The sequence below is a fragment of the Loxodonta africana genome, chromosome 11, assembly GCF_030014295.1.
Source record: "Loxodonta africana isolate mLoxAfr1 chromosome 11, mLoxAfr1.hap2, whole genome shotgun sequence".
Lineage (NCBI taxonomy): Eukaryota > Metazoa > Chordata > Mammalia > Proboscidea > Elephantidae > Loxodonta > Loxodonta africana.
In genome coordinates, this window is record NC_087352.1 from 85,840,207 (window position 1) to 85,863,044 (window position 22,838).

Here is a 22,838-nt window from a genome sequence, read left to right on the forward strand (position 1 = left end):
AAGATCAAAGACCACAGCCTTCAGGATGGGTTACATCTCAACATCAAGAAAACAAAAATCCTCACAACTGGACCAATAAGCAACATCATGATAAATGGAGACTGAAGTTGTCAAAGATTTCATTTTACTTGGATCCACAATCAACGCCCATGGAAGCAACAATCAAGAAATCAAAAGATGTACTGCATTGGTCAAATCTGTTGCAGAAAACCTCTTTAAAGTGTTAAAAAAAAAAACAAAGATACCACTTTGAGAATTAAGGTGCACCTGATCCAAGCCACAGTATTTTCAATTGCCTCATATGTGTGTGAAAGCTGGACAATGAATAAGGAAGACCAAAGAAGAACTGGTGCCTTTGAATCATGGTGTTGGCAAAGAATATTGAATATACTAGGACCGCCAGAAGAATGAACAAATTTGTCTTGGAAGTATAGCCAGAATGCTCCTCAGCAAGAATAGAGAGACTTTGTCTTAACATACTTTGGGCATGTTATCAGGAGGGACCAGTCCCTGGAGAAGGACATCATAGTTGGGAAAGCACAGAGTCAACGAAAAAAGAGGAAGGCCCTCAATGAGATGGAACTGACACAGTGGCTGTAACAATTGGCTCAAACGTAACAATGACTGTGAGGATGGTGTAGGACCAGGCAGTGTTTCTTTCCATTGTACCTAAGGTCACTATGAGTCAGAACTGACTTGGTGGCACCTAACAACATTGACAAATCATTTCTCTGGTAAAAGAATTCTTATCTGAAAAATCTTTCCTGGCCTATTAGATGGATACAGAAGTGTACCTCCAAAGGGACTGTTAGAAATTTGTCAGCAGTATTAATACTGCTGGAAGGACAAACATAAAATAAGTAGAGCTTTATTGATAAATCAGAGGAGATACATGTTACTTCAACTGCTTGGAAGCTGGGCAGGCTGACCATGATGATAACAACATGCTTTTCACCTAAAGAGGAAAATTTTTCTCCAGCACACCAGTGGAAACCTTGGTGCTATCTCTTTTCTCTAGTTCATGTTCAAACAAGCCGAGGCAAGTGTCAATGATAGATCCCTTTACAAATGGAGTTGCAGGACTGGGAAGGCTTAAAGTATATTAAATTCATAGATAACAAAGCAGGGTGGATATTTCAAATATATATGTCCAGAAAAGCCATACTTGGGCATGTAACTTCTGATAATATTAAGCCTTGGCCTATTTCCCTGATAGCCACTGATAGAGTCAGCCTTAGTGGCCACACTTGCTTCTGAGCCTGTGTACTACTGATACTTTATCACTATCTTCCTGATTTTCAAACCAACTCTTGCTTCACTTGATTACTTGTTATATTTTGTTTGGATCTCACAGTGGACATGTAAAGATAAGTAAAGGTATTACAAGGTGCCAAACCAAAACAGAACATGTCCCATTTACCATGAAAAGCAAACCAAAAGTTTGAGTCCACCCAGAGGTGTCTCGTAAGAAAGACCTGACGATCTACTTCTGAAAAAGCAGCCATTGAAAACCCAGTGGAGCACACACAGTTCTATTCTAACACACAGACATCGCCATGCATTGGAACTGATTCCAGGACAAATGGTATTTGGTTATGCCTACATGGTCCATTGGCCATATTGGAGCCTAAACAACAGTTTGGATCATGCCACTTCATGGCTCAGAACTATCCAGTGGCTTCTCATCACACTGAGTATAAAATACAATGCCTTATCATGGCCCACAAAAGTCCTACAGACCATCTACATGCTCTGAACACTGGCTGTCCTGCCAACCTCATTTCCTACCACTTTCTCACTCACCGCTCTTCGGTCATCCCTGCCTTCTACTGTTTCATAAACATGCCATTGCAGGACCTTTCCCTCTTGCCTTCTTTTTCCCTGGGACCCTCATCCCGATGATATTGCCATGGCTTTTTCCAGATCACCATTCAGATCCCTGCTCAACAACTTCAGAAAGCCCTCCTTCACTGCCTTCTCTGATAAAGTCACTCACTCCCTAACATAATCCTATTTTAATTTTCTGCATAGCATTCTTCCCTACCTGAAATCATACTTCTGATTTATTTACGGAGATGTTTATTGAGTGTGACTTCCAACACACACACACATACATACCAGATAAAGTCCCATGAGATCAGAGACTTTGCCAGTCTTCTTTACTTCAGTTTCCCTGGCCCTATAATGGATGCTCGATAAGTGTTTAACCATTGACTAAACAGCAAAAAAGGAAAAGGAATGGCCCAGAAGAACACAACTTGGAATAGGGATTTATGTTTGTTTTGTTTTGCTTTTTTTGTTTGTACATTAATATATGTGTATAACTATATATGTATTTATAGATATAAAACAGTTCTATTGAGATGTATTTCACTTACCATACAATTCACCCATTTCAAGTGTACAATTCAATGATTTTTAGTACAGTCACATAATGTGCAGCCATCGCCACAATCAATTCTGTAACATTTTCATCACTCCCACAAGAAACCCTGTACCCGTTAGCAGTCACCCTCCATTCCCCAAACCCTCTCCCCCCAGCCATATGAAGTCACTAAACTACTTTCTGTCCCATAGACTGTTTCCAAGCTTGTCAGTACCTGTTCGTATGAGGACAGGGACAGGCCCTGCAGGATCCGTGGAGGGCGCTCCCGTAGTGGCCCTCTTTACAGCGCTCACAGTGGTCCCCAGCAGTGTTGTGCTGACAGTTCTGGGGACAGAATGAAAAGCACAATCAACAGCAACCAGTTACTTTTACTGCTTTTTAGTTAACTGTAACCTGAGCTACTCACACAACTCTAACTCGAGCCCTCTGACTCTGTATAATATCAGCTCCACCAACCATGTATTTTCCTTGTCTAGCCAAGCATTGCTTGTGCTAAAAAAAAAAAAAGACGTAAGTGCCCTTCAATCAGTTAGGTGACGATTAACGTCCGGAGGCATGGTGTAGTGCGGAGAGACCAGCCACATGCATGTCCCACTCTGACACAGTAGCTGTGGAATCTTGGGCAAGTTCCTTCACCTCTCTGAGCCTTGTTGTTTTTACATATCAATTTTATCGATGTGTGATTCATATACAATTCCAATTTTGTTAAAATGTACAATCAGAAAAATATCTACTTCCCAAGATGGTTGGGAGGATTTAAAAGAGGAAACTATAATAGGCCCTCGGCAAATGTAGATTCCTTTCCCTTTTCCTCTTAGGATTGCCTCCATGAAAATTAACTTCATTTGACTTCATAATTCACCTAACAATGGTATACTGAAGAGCAATGAAACTGAAATACGTTTTCAATACATGGAATTTGTTAAAACAATAAAAACTTATACAGTAGCTGAAAAAAGCTCTGAGCTTAATTCCAGTGTTCCAAGGAAGCAAGAAATTAAGCTTTTTATTTATGAAAATCCAATTATTTTCTTGTTAGAGTCAATGCCTCATGAATGTTATTCTTTAGAGCAAAATATTGAGATAATACAACTTTGCAACTGAGCAGTCTATTGAGGCCAGCCTAGTGGGTTGTGTAGAACTGGTTTACTTCGTGGAATTTTTAGCTAAATATAACTCTAATAATAAGCACAGAAATAGCTGGGGAAACTCCCCTTGCTATGGACATTGGACTTTAAAGAGATACTTTGTGTTAACTACCAGTCGCTGTGGAGTCAACTCCAACTCATGGCGACCCCATGTGTGTCACAGTAGAACTGTGCTTCATAGGGTTTCAATGACTGACTTTTCAGAAATAGATCACCAGGCCTTTCTTCTGAGTTGACACTGGATGAACTCAAATTGTCAATCTTTTGGTTAGCAGCTCAGCACGTTAACTATTTGCACACCCAGGGACTCCTTGCATTATTTACATGGCCTGAAATGAGTATAATTTTTAAAACTTGCTTATGTATTTTTTTTCTCATGCACAGGTGCTCCTAGCAGGAAACTTTAACGCATGTGGGTTGTTTAATAAAATACGAAGCCAGGTTGGGAAAAACAATATCCTTGGAAATACAAGAGGGCCTGGCACTGCTCTGAACAGGAAAGACAGTCCTTCAATCTTAAATGCCTCAGTTGGCTCAAATTAGACAAATCAATCCTTCATGAGCCCTTGAATAACTGAGAAATACACAATCAACTAAGATGTTAAAAATATCGATTCTTATTTTTTCCAGACATACGACTGTGCTGTAAATGCAGGGGATTAGTAAGTATTTCAAAGAACTGGGTTGGCCTTTAATGTGGGATGCTGCTCACACATTAATATCTGATCTTCACTAGGAAGCTGCTTCTGTCTAGAATCCTCCCCTCCATCCCAAACTAGCACCATTCGAAGGGGTTTTCCTTTGGGTTCTGGCACTTCCTGCAGCTCATCAGCTCCACAGAGGAGCCCTCTCGGGGTCAGGTGAGGGCGCGAAGCACCCTTCACCCTCACTTTCCTCAGCTGCCCTGACTCAGTCATAAAACATACGGTTCTCTTGAACTAATCATTTACTTTTCCACTCCAGTGTCCTTTCCTTTTCAACTCCCAATGACATAATTTTAAAGTGCAACCCTGAACACATATATTTTAGTCCTCTGTCTACTTAGTTCTAAGGCTAAAAACCCTGGAGAAACAGAACATGAAGAAACAAGAATGACGGCAAGGCCATCTGTGTTCTGCTAGAAGCACTCTGAACACTGCTCTCCACAGGGCTGAGTGTTTCCAAGCCCAGGGGTGAGGGCAGGAGACTGTGGGAAGGGGGTAGAGCCTGTGCTATTTGACCAAGTCCCATAAGAATGTCTGAAATTGCCCCTGGCTCTCAGTTAAGCACGGCTACCCTGGAAGCTATCTTCATCGGTTCTGCACACTTGAGGCACCTGCCTCTCTAGTGTCTTTGTGTTTTATTTTGAGCCTCCAGGAATGACTGAGTGAACGCCAGGGAGCCCTCATCCACTCCTACAGCATGTGATCTTCTAGTTTCACTTAACAACAAACATCTCTTAGGCACTTACTGTATGCCAAACTCTGCCAGGTGCTTGGGATACAAGGATGGTCAGTACCTTAACTTGCGGGCAAATAAAAAACCAAAACCCGTTGCTGTCAAGTTGATTCTGACTCAAAGCAACCCTATAAGACGGAGTAGAACTGCCCCATAGAGTTTCCAAGGAACGCTGGTGGATTGGAACTGCTGATCCTTTGGTTAGCTTAACCACTGCACCACCAGGGCATAACTGTAAATACACACATTCAATATAATATTGAATTTGTTGAATTCAAAGTTCTATGCAGTGTCATGTAAGAGCAAAGAGGAGGCACAGCTGGCCCTTCCAGAGCCTCAGGGAAGGCCCCCTGGAGATGAAGTTGCTGGATGGAGGGTGGGAGCAGAGACATCAGCCTGATGGAGAGCTGGGGGGAGGGAGGAGGGCCTTGCAGGCACAGGGAACAGTGTGTTCAGAACCTCAGAGCCTTGAGACAGCTTGGTCACCAGTGCAGGGAATCTGCTGCATTTTGTGTCCACAGAGGGTGGAGTCGGGAGGCAGGTGACATAGGCAGGAAGGCCCCCCAAGGGCCTGTTAAGGATCAGGCTCCCTCTGAAAGCCTCTGAGGCCACAGGAGGATTTTAAGTAGGGAAGCCCTGGGTCCACTGGGAATTTCAGATAAATCATTCTGGGGGCAGTTGGCAGGGAATAAAAAGAAGGAAAGCTGAAGAAGGAGGATGGGAACAGAGAGGGCAGGTGCATGGGATCAGAGAGGAAGATGAGGCTGTAGTGACAGAAGGGGTGACAGAGGCAACAAGAGGCAAGGAGAGCTGGAGGAGAAGGAGAAAATAAGCAGGGAAGCAGGGCAAGGAGAAAAGAGAAAGGCAGGAGCCTCTGCAGAGAAGGGAGCCCTGGGGGACCTCTGCAGAGAAGGGAGTCCTGGTGTCCTAGGCAGAGAAGGGAGTCCTGGCGTCCTAGGCAGAGAAGGGAGTCCTGGGGTCCTAGGCAGAGAAAGGAGCCCTGGGCGGGGGTGGGGGGGCCTCTGCAGAGAAGGGAGCACTGGGGGGGGCCTCTGTAGACAAGGGAGCCCTGGGGGACCTCTGCAGAGAGACAGGAGCCCTGTGGTGGTGGCCTCTGCAGAGAAGGGAGCACTGGGTGGGGGGGGCTCTGCATAGAAGTAAGCCCTGGGTGGAGCTGCTGCAGAAAAGGGAGCCCGGGGGGCCTCTGCAGAGAGAAGGGAGCCCTGTGGTGGGGGGCTCTACAGAGAAGGGAGCCCTGTGGTGGGGGGCTCTGCATAGAAGTGAGCCCTGGGTGGAGCCTCCGCAGAAAAGGGAGCCCTGGGGGACCTCTGCAGAGAGAAGGGAGCCTTGTGGGGGGCCTCTGCAGAGAAGGGAGCCCTGTGGGGGGGCTCTGTATAGAAGTGAGCCCTGGGTGGAGCCTCTGCAGAGAAGGGAGTCCTGGCGTCCTAGGCAGAGAAGGGAGTCCTGGGGTCCTAGGCAGAGAAAGGAGCCTGGGGGGGGGCCTTTGCAGAGAAGGGAGCACTGGGGGGGTGCCTCGTAGAGAAGGGAGCCCTGGGGGGCCTCTGCAGAGAGAAGGGAGCCCTGTGGTGGGGGCCTCTGCAGAGAAGTGGGGGGCTCTGTATAGAAGTGAGCCCCTGGGTGGAGCCTCTGCAGAGAAGGGAGCCCTGGGGCGGGGCCTCTGCAGAAAAGGGAGCCCTGGGGGGGCCCTCTGCAGAGAAGGGAGGGGGTGGAGCTCTACAGAGAAGGGACCCCTGAGGGACCTCTGCAGAGAGAAGGGAGCCCTGTGGTGGGGGGCTCTGCAGAGAAGGGAGACCTGGCGGGGGGGCCTCTGCAGAGAAGGGAGACCTGGGGTGGGGCTCTGCAGAGAAGGGGACCCTGAGCGAGGGCCTCTGTGGAGAAGGGAGCCCTGGGGGAGGGGGGGCTCTGCATAGACGTGAGCCCTGGGTGGACCCTGCGCAGAGAAGGGAGCCCTGGGGGGACGGGGGCTCTGCAGAGAAGGGAGCCCTGGGGGACCTCTGCAGAGAGAACGGAGCCCTGTGGTGGGGGGCTCTGCAGAGAAGGGAGCCCTGGGGGAGGCCCCTGCATAGAAGTGACCACTGGGTGGAGCCTCTCCAGAGAAGGGAGCCCTGGGTGGAGCCTCTGCAGAGAAGGGAGCCCTGGGGGACCTCTACAGAGAGAAGGGAGCCTTGAGGGGGGCCTCTGCAGAGAAGGGAGCCCTGGGGAGGGGCCTCTGCATAGAAGTGAGCCCCTGGATGGAGCCTCTGCAGAGGAGGGAGCCCTGGGGGGGCATCTGCAGAGAAGGGAGCTGGGGGAGGGCTCTGCAGAGAAGGGAGCCCTGGGAGACCTCTGCAGAGAGAAGGGAGCCCTGGGGTCCTAGGCAGAGAAGGGAGTCCTGGGGGGGGGGCTCTGCAGAGAAGGGAGGCCTGGGGGGCCCTATGCAGAGAAGGGAGCCTGGGTGGGTCTCTGCAGAGAAGGGAGCCCTGTAGGGGAGGGGCTCTGCAGAGAAGGGAGCCCTGGTGGGGGGCCTCTGCAGAGAAGAGAGCCCTGGGGGGGGGGGGCCGCTGCATAGAAGTGAGCCCGGGGTGGAGCCTCTGCAGAGAAGGGAGCCCCTGGGGGGGCCTCTGCAGAGAGAAGGGAGCCCTGTGTTGGGGGGCTCTGCAGAGAAGGGAGCCCTGAGGGAGAGCCTCTGCGGAGAAGGGAGCCCTGGGCTGGGGGGGCTCTGCATAGATGTGAGCCCTGGGTGGACCCTGTGCAGAGAAGGGAGCCCTGGGGGGAGGGGGGCCTCTGCAGAGAAGGGAGATGTGGAGCTCTGCAGAGAAGGGAGCCCTGGGGGAGGGGCCTCTGGAGAGAAGCGGGGGAGCTCTGCAGAGAAGGGAGCCCTGGGGTCCTGGGCAGAGAAGGGAGCAGGGAGGGGGGAGCTTTGCAGAGAAGGGAGCCTGGGGGGGGGCCTCTGCAGGGAAGGGAGCACTGGGGGGGTCCTCTGCAGAAAAGGGAGACCTGGGGGGGCCTCTGCAGAGAAGGGATCCCTGGGGGAACCTGTGCAGAGAAGAGAACGTGGTGGGGGGTGCTCTGCAGAGAAGGGAGCTGGGGGAGGGCTCTGCAGAGAAGGGAGCCCTGAGGGACCTCTGCAGAAAGAAGGGAGCCCTGGTGGGGGGGGGGGCTCTGCAGAGAAGTGAGCCCTAGGGTCCTAGGCAGAGAAGGGAGCCCTGGGGGGGGGCCTCTGAAGAGAAGGGAGCCCTGGGGGGTGGGGACTCTGCAGAGAAAGGAGCCCTGTGTGGGGGGGCCTCTGCAGAGAAAGGAGCCCTGTGTGGGGGGGCCTCTGCAGAGAAGGGAGCCCTGGGGGGGCAGTCTCTGCAGAGAAGGGAGCCCTGGGGGGACCTCTGCAGAGAAGGGAGCTGGGGGGAGGGTCTCTGCAGAGGAGGGACCCCTGGGGGGCCTCTGCAGAGAAAAGGGAGCCCTGTGGGGGAGGGGCTCTGCAGCAAAGGGATCCCTGGGGTCCTACGCAGAGAAGGGAGCCCTGGGGGGGCCTCTGCAGAGAAGGGAATCCTTGGGGGGACCTCTGCAGAGAAGGGGGCCCTGGGGTCCTCAGTAGAGAGATGGGAGCTCTGGAGGGGGGGCCTCTACAGAGAGAAGGGAGCCCTGGGGGCCTCTGCAGAGAAGGGGGCCTTGAGGTCCTCAGCAGAGAGAAGGGAGCCCTCGGGGGTCTTGGCAGAGAAGGGGGCCCTGGGAGCCTCTACAGAGAAGGGAGCCCTGGGGGGTTCTCTACAGAGAATGGAGCACTGGGGCAGGGGGGTTCTCTACAGAGAAGGGAGCCCGGGGGTGCTCTCAGCAAAGAAGGGAGCCTGTCATCACCAACCCCTCTGGCTCACAGTGTCTGTATAATGTACCCGGATACTCCTGCCCTCTCAAATGAACATTGTACAGCTTTACTAACAAGGAGTTGGGCTATTTCTCTTTTTAAACTTTAAAGCTTATTCTTAAAATGGCCTGGAGATTTGCACACCTGTGAAGGTCCAGGATTTGAAGAATGTACTCTGGAACTTTAAAGGGGGAGGTCAGTTTACAGAGGAGTCCCCGTGAAAGCCCATTTGATATTCATTTCCCCGGGCTGCTTCCTCGGTAACCACATGGTGGCTACCTTTGGGGACAATATCACCACTTGGTGCTTTGCCATTGAGCAGATGTGATTGAGTCCAGACATGGGCCTGTGTGTGCATGTGTGTGTGTGTGCATGTGTGTGCACGTGTGCGCATGCACACACGTTCCCCCGCTAGACTGCAAGCCTCTTGAGAGTTGGTATGATTTATGTTTTACGATTTTGACCCCAGCACTTAGCTAAGTACCTGCCACGATAGCAACTGCTCAGTAAGGGTTTCCTGAGTGGTTAGTTTCTAGAGCCACATGGCCATTCGGAACATGTGAAGACAGGGCTAAGAAGAAGAAGGAAATAGACAAGAAAATCTTCTTGTTTGATTAAAAAACGTGCATTATGACTCTCACCAGTGACCTTTTCACTAGGTGAATGGGCTACAGAGAAAACTCCCTTTGTTTTTAATCAGGTTTTATAGAATGGACTTGACATCTAGAAATGATTCAGCAATAAGATAAATATTTATTTTTAATCAAAGCATCTACCTGTGTTACATACAACACACAGCATCAAAGATAAACTTTTCCATAGGAATACTTAGGAGCTGAAAAACAGTATTTCCCAATGTCTTTTATTCTTTTTGAACTTATAAGGCTAAAATCCTACAAAATGGTCTATCAGGCTCTTTACAGCAATGTCCTGTTCTGGCCTGTCCCATCTGGCAGGTGAAGCTATCCCTGGGACATGCTGAACTGGCTTAACACAGTCTAGGAACTCAAAGAGCTGAAACACACTCTTTGAGTTGAATTACACAGTAAAAAGGAAACCTATGCCAGAAGAATGCATTTCCCAGAGAGCACAACATAACCAGAGGCTCTGTGTTCCTGGGGTCACACACTCTCTCCTTCCCTTGAAGCCATCCATTCTCACTCTAATTAAGGGAAGCCCTGGTTACCAGGAGAACTCTGAGAAGAGGGAAGAAGGAAGCAGAATGAAAAAAATTTCTGCTTCAGGATGCAAAAGAAATATTTCCTAGGAATCTGATTTTACGTGGGAGAATTTTCTAGAGTATTCCAGAGAAAAGATGGCTTTCCAGTGGCTAAGTCATAGACATCAGGACTGCCTTGAAAGGAAAAAGAAGTTGATACAGGGTACATGCACCCTGAGGGTACTGTGAAGAAGGAGGTGAGGGGTTGTTTTCCTTCCCCTCCCCTCACCTGGCTGCCACGTAAACCCACTTTGTCTCAGCTAAGCCATAAGGCTTTCTTGAGAGCCCCAGTACCTTGGGGTACTGTGTGTCTGATAGCAACAAGGCCCTACCCTCCACAACCTTTTGCCACCCTAACAAAACTGGGACCCAAGGTAACGGAGCTCTGATTTATAATATCTTGGCAATAATTATTCCCAGGATCTGCCCATTAATATCATTTAATGAAAAGGAGATTTAGAAGCTAAAGTGTAATTTAATTGTTCAAACGGGTGTTCTTTTTTAGTGAAATGGAGGAAAAAATAGAGTGTAAGATAATTCAGTCTCATAATGCTTGAGCCTCGTTCATTATGTAACAACAATAAACAATTGCCATTGCTTCTGACTCATGGTGATTCCATGTGTGTCAGGGCAGAACTGTGCTCCATAAGGTTTTCGATGGCTAATTTTTTTGAAAGTAGATCACCAACCCTTTCTTCTGAGGCACCTCTAGGTAGACTCAAATCTTCAACCTTTTGATTAGCCATCAAGCACATTAATCATTTGCTCCACCCAGGGTCTTGCCTACATTTCATAGCAACCTCTAGGCCCTGATGTCTCAGGGCCAATTAGCGGGGAAATGTAGAGAAACACCTGCCAGCTGGTAACACGAGAGCATCAATTTACTCACAATACATATTCCTGAGCCATCCTGGCATCGATTCGAATGCCCGTTGCAATTGCAGGGAACACACCGTCCAGTATACAAGCCTTTGTTATCCCGATAGTATCCAGGGCTGCAACCCTATTTTTCAAACAAAGTGTTGTGTCAATAGAACAAAAGGAAACAATTATCCCAAATGTGACAATTCTGACTATGAAGCATTCTTTCCTTCATTCAGTGTGTGGATTTCTCATTTCAAACTCTAGCCAGGTTCATTCGCCTTGTATCAGGTTCTGTTTAGTTCCCATGCAACCGTGGGATTGTGGGTTTGTGCCTGCGTGGGAGATGTGTGGTGAGAAAATTGGCGAAAGGGAAAGTCGAGGGTGGGTTGTGGAGTGAGGTAGTGGGGTTCTTCTCCTCCTCAAACCAGTCCTGTGGTGAATGAGTAAACAGGGCCAGGAAGTTAGTCCTCAGGTTTGAATTCAGAGTCCTCAGAGGATGGGACATCTAACAAATCACTTCAAGTTCAAGTTCTCTTAGGGTAGCCACTTCCTCTCCAAATGTGATTTGGGGTCAGATGGTGGGAGAAGGAAGAAGGAGGAGGGGGTAAGAAGTCTTAATTGGGATGCACACAAAATGGCAGAATCACTTCACTGCTACTCACTAGTCTGTGAGCAACAGGTACCCACCCAGGCTGTGCTCAAGTCCTCATATGGGACTCTTCACGAACGTGGCCCATTTGGTGCACACGGAACACTCTTGGGGGAGTCTCCTTGAGTTTGGTTTTGTTTTCTTGTTCAACATTGTTTTGATTATGTCTAGCTCCTGTATATTGTCTATTTCTAGCTTAATACAAACGATCATGTTTCATATTGATGAAAAACCTACACTTTTATTTTGATGAACTGATATAAAAAAGGATTCTAGTTAAGAATGCCTCCAATGTGGAGGAGGAAAAGCAATTATTCTTATACTAGGCCTTAAAATGTCATTAGATTTCCATCTTTAAGAGAATTATAGACATTTTCTTTATTTTCGCAGAACTAAGGGTCAAGATGAGTCAGAATCATGGCAAGTGGATTTTTTTAAAATCATGCATAGATTAAAAACAGATTTGTAACTCATTTCTTTCACCGATCTCCTATATGCCCTATCTTACAACATCAGGAAAAAATAGTATTTCAAGATAAAAGAAAAACTTTGATCTAATTCTCTTTAACTGGCACACAAGTCTGTAAGACTCTGAAGCTAGAGTCCAAGGAAATCTTGAAACAAACGGTACAATCTCATTTATCCATGGCCATAAGGGTCTCCAGCCGGTCAAGCGCGAGAGAGGAGGAAGCAACCTGCAGGGCTGGAGGCAGAGGCAACATGTACAATTCAGAGTGAAATTGCCCAGTTGCCATTTGTTGGTAGCTTCATCCCAAGTTACCAATGACTACAAACCATACACAATAACAAGATAGTTATTTCCAATATAATGTTCCTTTAATCTATCAGGAACCATGTTTAGGCAAAAGAACACATTGCAAAAAAAATTAGATTGCTTTATGTTTTATACGAATAGGCTTGTCTAAGAGAGAATCAAAGCATGAAAGGAATGTTCTTTAGCTGTAAGCGTGACTGAGAGATACATTAAAACAAAATTTAGCTAACAATGGTGGGACTGTATCCATATACAAATAATCTCGATTCATAAGTGGCAAGTGCCTTATAATTATCACCATTTATTACATTGCATGCTTGAAAAATGATCATATTTGGTAAAGGGCAAATTATTCAAATAAATAAATACATCGGGTTAGTTCAGAACAACATGCCTGAGTAAAAGCCTTAACTGAACATGCTTTGGGGATTGGATAATTTATCTTGATTAAAAATAAAATTATCTCTCTTAATTTGCTTTTGCTTAGAAACAGAAAAAAGCACTCATGTGACTTTCAGATACAGCATTTGTCAGTTTCTGAAATACAATCATTTTGTCACCTCTTTTTTTTTTTAAATAAAGCAAGCAACCTGCCCACATACATTTTACATAAAATTCAGTTCCCGTATTCAGATTGTTTGGAAGGCTGGCTTGCTAAATATAAATGAATGTGTCCTCATATATTATTTCAGTAAAGGGGTTTATAATTAGTTAGGTTTTTTTTAAAGTGATAATTATTTATAATGACTTTGGCAGTAAACGTGTGTAGTACGGACAATAAAATCATATCCCTTTTCAGGCTTCCAGGGCTATTTCAGCAGCCACAGGTTCTGTATCTCTGTAAGTGCCCTATAATATCCAGGAAATTTACAGAAAGAGACTAGAATTTATGAACGTTTAATGCCTAGCAAATTAAAGCATGTCTGTTAGGTATTGTGTAAACCTTATCCGATTACTTTTCTTAGCAGGAATTTCACTGGTTCTCGGGTTTTACTTTCTGAGTGACTTTCTTCTGAGCTGAATTTGGAAACCTACAGGGGTTGGACTCCTTTGTCCTGAGGCTTGAGTTACTCTCTAAAGGGCATGGAGTTTCACAGTATTTTAACATCCACAAGCATTCAAATGCTTAACTTTCCAGGTGGGCTGATGTTTATGGGGCTTGTGGTTAACAGCTCAGGGAGCAATCTGTCAGGTATTGTAATAAACAGTGCCAGTCAACAAAATGGGGAGGCCATCACCCCTCCCCAACCCACCCACTTAACTCATTGATCACCGTAACTTAAAATGTCACAACGCTGGAAACCCTTCCCCATCCCAAGCCAAAATTTAAAAAACAATGTTACCTGGCTGGGTCTAAGCTCCACATAACTTGCTTGCAGATGCCTTTGACCAGGAGGCTGAAGAAACTCTACCCTCTGCTGCTGTGTGTCGTATCCCATACACTGTCCGAGCACTGCCCCAAGAAGCCACAGCCACCCTGCGCTCTGGGCAGAGCACCTCACTGCGGGGAGCATTCTGGTCTCTGGGCTCCTGCTGGCAGTGCACAAACCAACCTCTGCTTCTTCCTCTTATACCTGCCCTTCCTGCTCAGTGCCCGGGCCTGCCTGACTCAGGTAAGGAAGGCTGTCTGCGGCAGGGGCCCCACCTTTAAACTTCCCGCATGAGTCAGACTGTGCAGAGCACACCTAACAGTCCGGGAGATAAGCACACCGCTCTGTAATTCCAGTGAGGTGGGGCCGGCATCACCTTCTACCCACCTAACCCTGCAGACAGCACTAGACAATTAACAGCTGTAAATCACAGGCTGAGTCAACCCCCAAGATATGCCTCGGCTATGAAAAAAAAAAAGCTATGAGGGAGGGCAAATCTGCTGCAAAAGACTCTTTAAAGTGTTAAAAAGCAAAAATGTCACATTGAGAACTAAGGTGTGCCTGACCCAAGCCATGGTATTTTCAATTGCCTGATGTGCATGTGAAAGCTGGACAATGAATAAGGAAGACCGAAGAAGAGCTGATGCCTTTGAATTATGGTGTTGGTGAAGAACATTGTATATACCATGGACTGCCAGAAGAACAAAATTTGTTTTGTAAGAAGTACAGTCAGAATGCTTCTTAGAAGGGAGGATGGTGAGACTGCATCTTACATACTTTAGACATGTTATCAGGAGGCACCAGTCCTTGGAAAAGGACATCATGCTTGGTAATGTAGAGGGTCAGTGAAAAAGAGCAAGACCCTCAATGAGATGTACTGACGCAGTGGCTGCAACAATGAGCTTAAACACGGTCATGATTGTGAGGATGGCACAGGACCAGACAGTGTTCCATTCTGTTGTACACAGGGTCACTGTCATGGATTGAATTGTGTCCCCCCAAAATAAGTGTCAACTTGGTTAGGCCATAATTCCAGGTATTGTGTGGTTGTCCCTTGTATTTTGTGATCTGATGTGATTATCCTATGTGTTGTAAATCCTAACCTCTATGATGTTAAAGAGGCAGGATTAGAGGCAGTTATGTTAATGAAGCAGGACTCAATCTGCAGGATTAGGTTGTATCTTTGGACTCTGGGTCCCTGCACTGAGAAGCTCCTAGACCCAGGGGAAGACTGATGACAAAGACCTTCCCCTAGAGCCAACAGGGAGAGAAAGCCTTCCTTTGGATCTGGCACCTGGAATTTGGACTTCTAGCTTCCTAGACTGTGAGAGAATGAATATTTCTGTTTATTAAAGCCACCCATTTGTAGTATTTCTGTTATAGGAGTCTAGATAACTAAGACAGTAGCTGTGAGTCAGAGCCGACTCAACAGCACCTAACAACAACAAGAGTGAGGCAGGGAACCTGAGGCCCCACTCTTCCCTTTGGGCTAGGGATTTTAACTAGCTGGAAAAGAAAGAGAGGGAAGGAGGAGGAACACAGGCAATCTGTGGACTAATTGTTACAAGACAGGAGTTCCCAGAAAACCATGGCAGGTAAGACATGCGCAGGTTAAAAACACAGAAAACTCTAAGGTTGCAGATCACCCTGGGATTTCCTGCTATTAAGGGGTCAAGAAAGTGAAAAGTTTGGTAAGTCTCTATATGTTGGGTGTATGGGACACACAGAATGACAATGTTTTCTGCTTCCTAATAACTGTTCTAGCCATTTTGCTTTCCTCTCCCTCTTTAGGAAAAGAACATATTTAAAGCTTGCGATATTAACTTATTTCATTGTATGGTACATTTTAATTAACTGAGGGCAAATCCAGCAGACTGGGCTTCAAACAATGAGGGTCTACTACAAGCCAGAAAATTGGACTACAAATTCCCCTTGCAGAATCCAGGACATTCTCTGGAATTCAACTCTATTCTAACAGGACTTGAGAAAGGCTTTGGTTAGGCAAAGACATGAGGATCCTGGGTCTGCCATTGGGAAAGCACAGCTCAAATACTGAGATCCCACTGGCAGCTTCCTTCCTACCATTCCCAGAACCTAAAAGCTTCCTAGAACCTAAATGCTTTTCTACGCATTTTGAGACATTTATGATTTCTTTTGCATATTTAATACCTGAAGGTAGTCTAGGTAAAATATAAGCCCAGCAGAAACTTGTACAATGGACAGAGCTGTCCGAACTGCCCCGCAGTGCAGGGCAGCAGCCAGAAGAGCCCACCCCAGAAGTCCCCTCTGGGAATTTTACAGCAGAGGAAAATTTCCTACCTGGCATGAGTCACCAGTATACTCAGGGGGGCAGGAACACATCTCTACATGATGTGCTACACTTCCACTCCCTGAGTTGGAGGCCTGCTCCAGCCCCACCTCGCCCAGGGTGAGCCGCTGCGTCTCAGTGAAATAGAGGCCTCGGATGCGCACGCCTTCCAGTCTAGACAGCACCGTCATCAGCTCTTCTCGAGACACTGGTGCACTGCTGCCTGCATGTCTGAAGTTCCCCTGCACATGCGAAGAGAAGGGAAAGGTCTCCCTCAGGCAGGTTCACCTCCAGGAGGCTCAAAGAGGCAGATGCCCACAGCCAATCAAGGTAAAGACATTTAAACTACAGAAGGATAAAAAATAATAATAAGATGGGTAAGTACCCGGCATGTTTACGTTCTGAAGGCAGCTGTGCCAGATTATTCCTAAGAAGAGAGGGTTCCAGGGGAAGCCAAAAACTAAATAAGAAGATAAGAAATAAGAGGCAATAAGGCTACCAACGATGACTGCCCTAACAGAGAACACAACAGAGAATCCCTGATGGAGCAGGAGAACAGTGGGATGCAGATCTTAAATTCTCATAAAAAGACCTGGCTTAATGGTCTGACGGAGACTGCAGGGATCCTGACAGTCATGGTCCCTGGACCCTTTGATAGCCCAAGATTGGAACCATTCCCAAAACCAACTCTAGAGATAGGGATTGGCCTGGACTATAAGAGAGACAATGATGCTGGTGAGGAGTGAACTTCATGGCTCAAGTAGACACATGAGACTATGTGGGCAACTCCTGGCTAGTGGTGAGAGGAGAAGGAAGAAGGGGACAGGAGCTGGCTGAATGGACCCAGGGAATATAGGATGGAGAGGAGGAATGTGTTGTCTCCTTAAGAGGGGAGCAGCTGGGAGTGCACGGCAGGGCATGCATGGCTTTTTGTATGAGAGGCTGACTTGATTTGTAAACTTTCACCTAAAGCACAATAAATAAATTAAAAAAAAAATAAGGGGCAATAAAATGAAACAATTTTCCCAGTGTTATACATATTTTAAAATGTACTTCCATTTGTGCAGAAGTAAGGTGAGGAAGAGATGAGAAAGAAAGGCATATGGAAATGAACTGAGTTATGCAGCTCATATCCATTCATTAAATGTGCATAATTATGACGGAAAATACAATCTTGCAAATTCACACTCATATTACTGTAATAAAAACAGTATTATAGCAGAGGCCCAAGATGGAGGAGTAGTCAGATGCTTCCTGTGGTCCCTCTTACAACAAAGACTCAAAAAAACAAGTGAATCAATTACATATGATAAGCTAGGAGCTCTAAACATCAAAGGCAAAGTTAAGGAATTGGACTGAATGGCAGGGGGAGGGAAAAATGGTTCAGAAGCAGCAAGGAGTTGCCAGACCTGACCCAGCAGGAACTAGAACCCTGCAAATCAATTCGCCACTGCTGCAAGCATGGAACGGCAAGCAGAGGCATTCAGAATGAGTTTTCCACATCGGGGAAGGCTGAATGGCCAAGAGTCTGCTCAAACCTCCAGAACAACTGGCAAACGAAGTACCTGCATTTAACCTATGTGATCTAAAAACACCCCTTTGGGAAAAACTTCTCACACACTTACCTGCTCCCTTCCTGCTCTGTACTGGGTCCCAGCCAGCTGTATCCCCTGGGTCAATAGAAGGGCCCTACACACACCCTGAGCCATTCCCCCGGTCTTGGAGAGGGAAAAAATTAACAAATGTGGAAAAAATAATCTGCTGGCTCCCCTAAGTGAGGAACTCAGGGCAGAAACAGCTCCTTTGCCTAGGCACAGGCATAAGGGGCCCATGGACTTTGAATGCCTTTCACCCCTGCATAGACTTGTATGGGCCCATTTCAAGAGAGCAGGCCCTCATTAGCACAGTACAACAGGGTGTGTACCTGAAGTCTAAGCTTCAATTGTTTTAGCTACATGGTGGAGAGGCAACTTTGTGTCATTTGACATAGCTCTGCCCGTTAAGCAGTGCCCTCACCTACCCACATCAGGGGCCTGAGGACTGATGGCTCCACCCACAACACCTAGCCACCCATGACAGGGGTCCAAGAATAAGTGGTTCCTCCCAGTCCTTACAGCCAACAGCACTGGGTGCCCATAGTCCGGCTGCAAAACATACCCAACTATCCATTCTAGGGAACAGGGATACGCTTTCCTCACAATGCTTGGGGGTGGCTGTCAGCCCCCACCTTGCTCATCGTGTGACCCCCTACTGCATCCAGATACCTGTGCTTACATCAATCACCTCTGCTTGTCTAGGACTGTGGGTGAGACTCTGCACCACACACTTGGTGACTATCTGCACACCTGACCTGAATCCATACAAGTAAAGGGAATGAACTCCTGGGTCCACGTCCCTCGTAACAGCTCTAACCACCTAGTGACAGGATGTAAGAGCTTTGAAGGTACCAACAATCAAACTAGCTCACACAACAAGCCTATTTGGGCATATCAAAACAAAACAAAACAAGAAGCTATGACACAGTGAGCAAACATAAAATAAATAAATATAATAACTTTTTGGTGGCTCAGAGACAACAGTCAACATCAAATCATATAAAGAGGCAGACCACAATGGCTTCAGCAAGCTCCCAAAACAAAGAATCAAGAAATCTTCCAGATGAAGAGAATTTCCTGGAATTACTGGAGGTAGAATACAAAGGATTAATAAACAGAACTCTTCAAGAGATCAGGAAGGAGATCAGGCAAAAAAAAAAAAAAACAAGCCAAGGAGTGTGCAGACAAAGCATTAGAGAAACTTAAGCAGATTAAACAAGAGCATAATGACAAATTTAATAGGCTGCAAGAATCCACAGAAAGACAACAAACAGAAATTCAGAAGATTAACAATAAAATTTCAGAATTAGACAATTCCATAGAAAGTCATAAGGCCAGAATTGAGGCAATGGACGTCAGAATTAGTGAGACTGAAGATAAAGCACTTGACACCAATATATTTGAGGAAAAATCAGATAAAAGAATTAAAAAAAATGAAGACACCCTAAGAATTATATGGGACTCTATCAAGAGGAATAACTTACGAGTGATCAGAGTACTAGAAAGGGCGGGGGGGAGGAGGATAACAGAAAACACAGAGAGAATTGTTCAAGATTTGTTGTCAGAAAACTTCCCTGATATTCTGAAAGATGAGAAGATATCTATCCAAGATGCTTATTGAACCCCACACAAGGTAGATCTCAAAAGAAAGTCACCAAGACATATTATAATCAAACTTGCCAAAACCAAAGATAAAGAGAGAATTCTAAGAGTGGCTAGGGATAAGCAAAAAGTCACCTACAAGGGAGAGTCAATATGAATAAGCTCGGACTATTCAGCAGAAACCATGCAAGCAAGCAAGAAGGCAATGGGATGACACATATAAAAGCTTGAAGGAAAAAAAATTGCCAGCTAAGAATTATATATCCAGCAAAACTGTCTCTCAAATATGATGGCAAAATTAAGACATTTCCAGACAAACAGAAGTTCAGGGAATTTGCAAAAACCAAACCAAAATTACAAGAAATATTAAAGGGAGTTCTTCAGTTAGAAAGTCAATAACATCAGATAACTATGCAAAATGAGAACATGGGACAGAGCAACCAGATAGGAAAATCATAAAAATAAATCAAAGCTAAAATGCTCAAAACAGGAAAACAGAGAAGTCATTATGTAAAAGATGACAACATGAAATCAAAAAAGACAGACTAAATATGTAGTCATAGATCTTTCATACGGAGAGGAAGTCAATGTGATATAAAGACATTAAACTTAGAAAAATACTGGTAAATATTAAGGTAACCACAAAGGAAACTAACAATCCTACACAGTAAAATAAAAAACAAGAAAAACATAAAGACTCAGCAAATACAAAATCAACAACAATGAAAAAGAGGAAAAGAAAATATATAAAGAAAAATGATTCAGCACAGATAATTAAGTGGAACAAAGAAACTGTCAACAACACACAAAAAAAGACATCAAAATGACTGCATTAAACTCATACCTGTCCATAATTACGCTGAATGTAAATGGACTAAATGCACCAGTAAAGAGACAGAGAGTGGCAGAATGGATAAAAAACACAATCCGTCTCTTTGCCGCCTACAGGAGACACACCTTAGACTTAAAGACACAAACAGACTAAAACTCAAAGGATGGAAAAAACACATATCAAGCAAACAACAATCAAAAAAGAGCAGGAATGGCAATATTAATTTCTGACAAAACAGACTTTAAAGTAAAATCCACCACAAATGGTATGGAAGGATACTATATAATATTTAAAGGGGTCAGTACACCAGGAGGATATAACCATAACAAATATTTACACACCCAATGACAGGGCTCCAAAATACATAAAACACACTAACAGCATTGAAAAGAGAGATAGACGAGCTCCATAATAACAGTAGGAGACTTCAACATACCACTTTCGGTGAAGGACAGAGCATCCAGAAAGAAGCTCAATAAAGACACGGAAGATCTAAATGCCACAATCAACGAACTTGGCCTCAGAGTCATATACAGAACATTCCACCCAACAAGTATACTTTCTTTTCCAATGCACATGGAACATTCTCCAGAATAGACCACATATTAGGCCATAAGGCAAGGCTTAACAGAATCCAAAACATCAAAATATTACAAAGCATCTTTTCTGACCATAAACCCATAAAAGTAGAAACCAATAACAGAAAATGCAAGGGAAAAAAATCAAACACATGCTCAAAAACTATTGAGTTATAGAAGAAATTAAGGATGGAGTAAGAAATTCATAGAATCAAATAAGAATGAAAACATCCTACCAGAACCTTTGGGACACAGCAAAAGCAGTGCACAGAGGTAAATTTATAACAATAAATGCACACATGCAAAAAGAAGAAAGGGCCAAAATAAAAATTTAGCCCTACAATTTGAACAAATAGAAAGAGAACAGCTAAAGAAACCGTTGGGCAGCAGAAGAAAGCACATAATAAAAATTAAAGCAGAATTAAATGAAATAGAGAATACAAAATCAATCTAAAGGGTTAACAAGATCAAAAGCTGGCTCTTTGAAAAGATCAGTAAAATCGATAAACCATTGGCCAAACTGACAAAAGAAAAACAGGAGAGGAAGCAAATAACCTGGATAAGAAATGAGATGGGCGGTATCACAACAGATCCAACTGAAATTAAAAGAATCATGACACAATACTATGAAAAATTGTACTCTAACAAATTTGAAAACCTAGAGGAAATGGACAAATTTTGAGAAATGCACTACCTACCTAAACTAACACAAACAGAGTTAGAACAACTAAATAAACCTATAACAAAAGAAGAGATTGAAAAGGTAATCAAAAAACTTCCAAGAAAAAAAAGCCCTGGCCCTGACTAGAAGGCAGGAGGGAACAGGAAAGCTGGTAATAGGGAACCCAGGGGTTGAGAAGTGAAAGTGTTGACATGTCCTGGGGTTGTTAACCAAGGTCATAGAACAATGTGTGTACTAACTGATGAGAAATTAGTTTGTTCTGTAACCCTTCTTCTAAACTACAATTAAAAAAAAAGAAAAAGCCCTGGCCCTGATGGCTTCACTGGAGAATTCTACTAAACTTTCAGAGAAGAGTTAACACCACTACGATTAAAGGTATTTCAGAGCATAGAAAACAACGGAATACTCCCAAACTCATTCTATGAAACCAGTGTAACCCTGATACCAAAACCAGGTAAAGATACCACAAAAAAAGGAAATTACAGACCTATATCCCTCATGAACTTAGATGCAAAAATCCTCAACAAAATTCTAGCCAACAGAATTCAACAAAAAAAAAAAAAAAAAAAAATTCACCACAACCAAGTGGGATTCATACCAGGTACTCAGGGATTTTTTTTTTACTCAGGGATGGTTCAACATTAGAAAAACAACCAATGTAATCCACCACATAAATAAAACAAAAAATAAAAACCACACAATCCTATCAATTGATGCAGAAAAAGCATCTGACAAAGTCCAACAGCTATTCATGATAAAATCTCTCAACAAAATCGGAATAGAAGGAAAATTCCTCAACATAATAAAGGGCATTTATACAAAGCCTACAGCCAACATCATCCTATTACAGCCAACATCATCCTATTACAGCCAACATCATCCTAAATGGAGAGAGTCTGAAAGCATTCGATCAGAGAACAAGAACCAGAGAAGGATGTCCTTTATCACCACTCTTATTCAACATTGTGTTGGAGGTCCTGGCCAGAGCAATTAGGCTAGAAAAAGAAATAAAGGCCATCCAAATTTGTAAGAAGAACTAAAAGCATTTCCATTTGCAGATGATATGATCTTATACACAGAATACCCTAAAGAATCCACAAGAAAACTACTGGAACTAATAGAAGATTTCATACAAAAATCAGTTGGATTACTCTACACCAACAAAGAGAATGTCAAAGAACAACTCACCAAATCAATATGATTTACAATAGCCCCCAAGAAGATCAGACAGTTAGGAATAAATCTAACCAGAGGTGTAAAAGACCTATACAAAGAAAACTACAAGACAATATTGCAAGGAGCCAAAAGAGAACTACACGAGTGGAAAAACATACCTTGCTCATAGGTAGGAAGACTCAACATTGTGAAAACGTCCGTTCTACCCAAAGCAATCTAGATACAATGCAATCTTGATCCAAATTCCAATGACAGTTTTTAACGAGATGGAGAAACAAATCACCAACTTCATATGGAAGGGAAAGAAGCTCTGGATAAGTAAAGCATTACTGAAAAAGAAGAACAAAGTGGGAGGCCT

At 44.8% G+C, this 22,838-nt stretch overlaps 1 protein-coding gene across 2 annotated transcripts in view; it reads right to left on the minus strand.

Annotated features, from left to right (window-relative positions):
* The window catches only part of LAMA3 (laminin subunit alpha 3), a 126,511-nt gene that overhangs the window by 88,607 nt on the left and 15,066 nt on the right, over window positions 1-22,838 (minus strand). Inside the window, exons 4-6 of one of the 2 annotated variants that reach the window (XM_064294644.1) lie at window positions 16,027-16,257; window positions 10,939-11,052; window positions 2,601-2,710 (exon numbers count right to left, since the gene is read on the minus strand). In XM_064294644.1, coding sequence (XP_064150714.1) covers window positions 2,601-2,710; window positions 10,939-11,052; window positions 16,027-16,257 — 455 coding nt within the window. Of the gene's footprint in view, window positions 1-2,600; window positions 2,711-10,938; window positions 11,053-13,680; window positions 14,215-16,026; window positions 16,258-22,838 lie in introns of those variants that run through there. The other variant, XM_010586806.3, reaches the window with a different exon arrangement.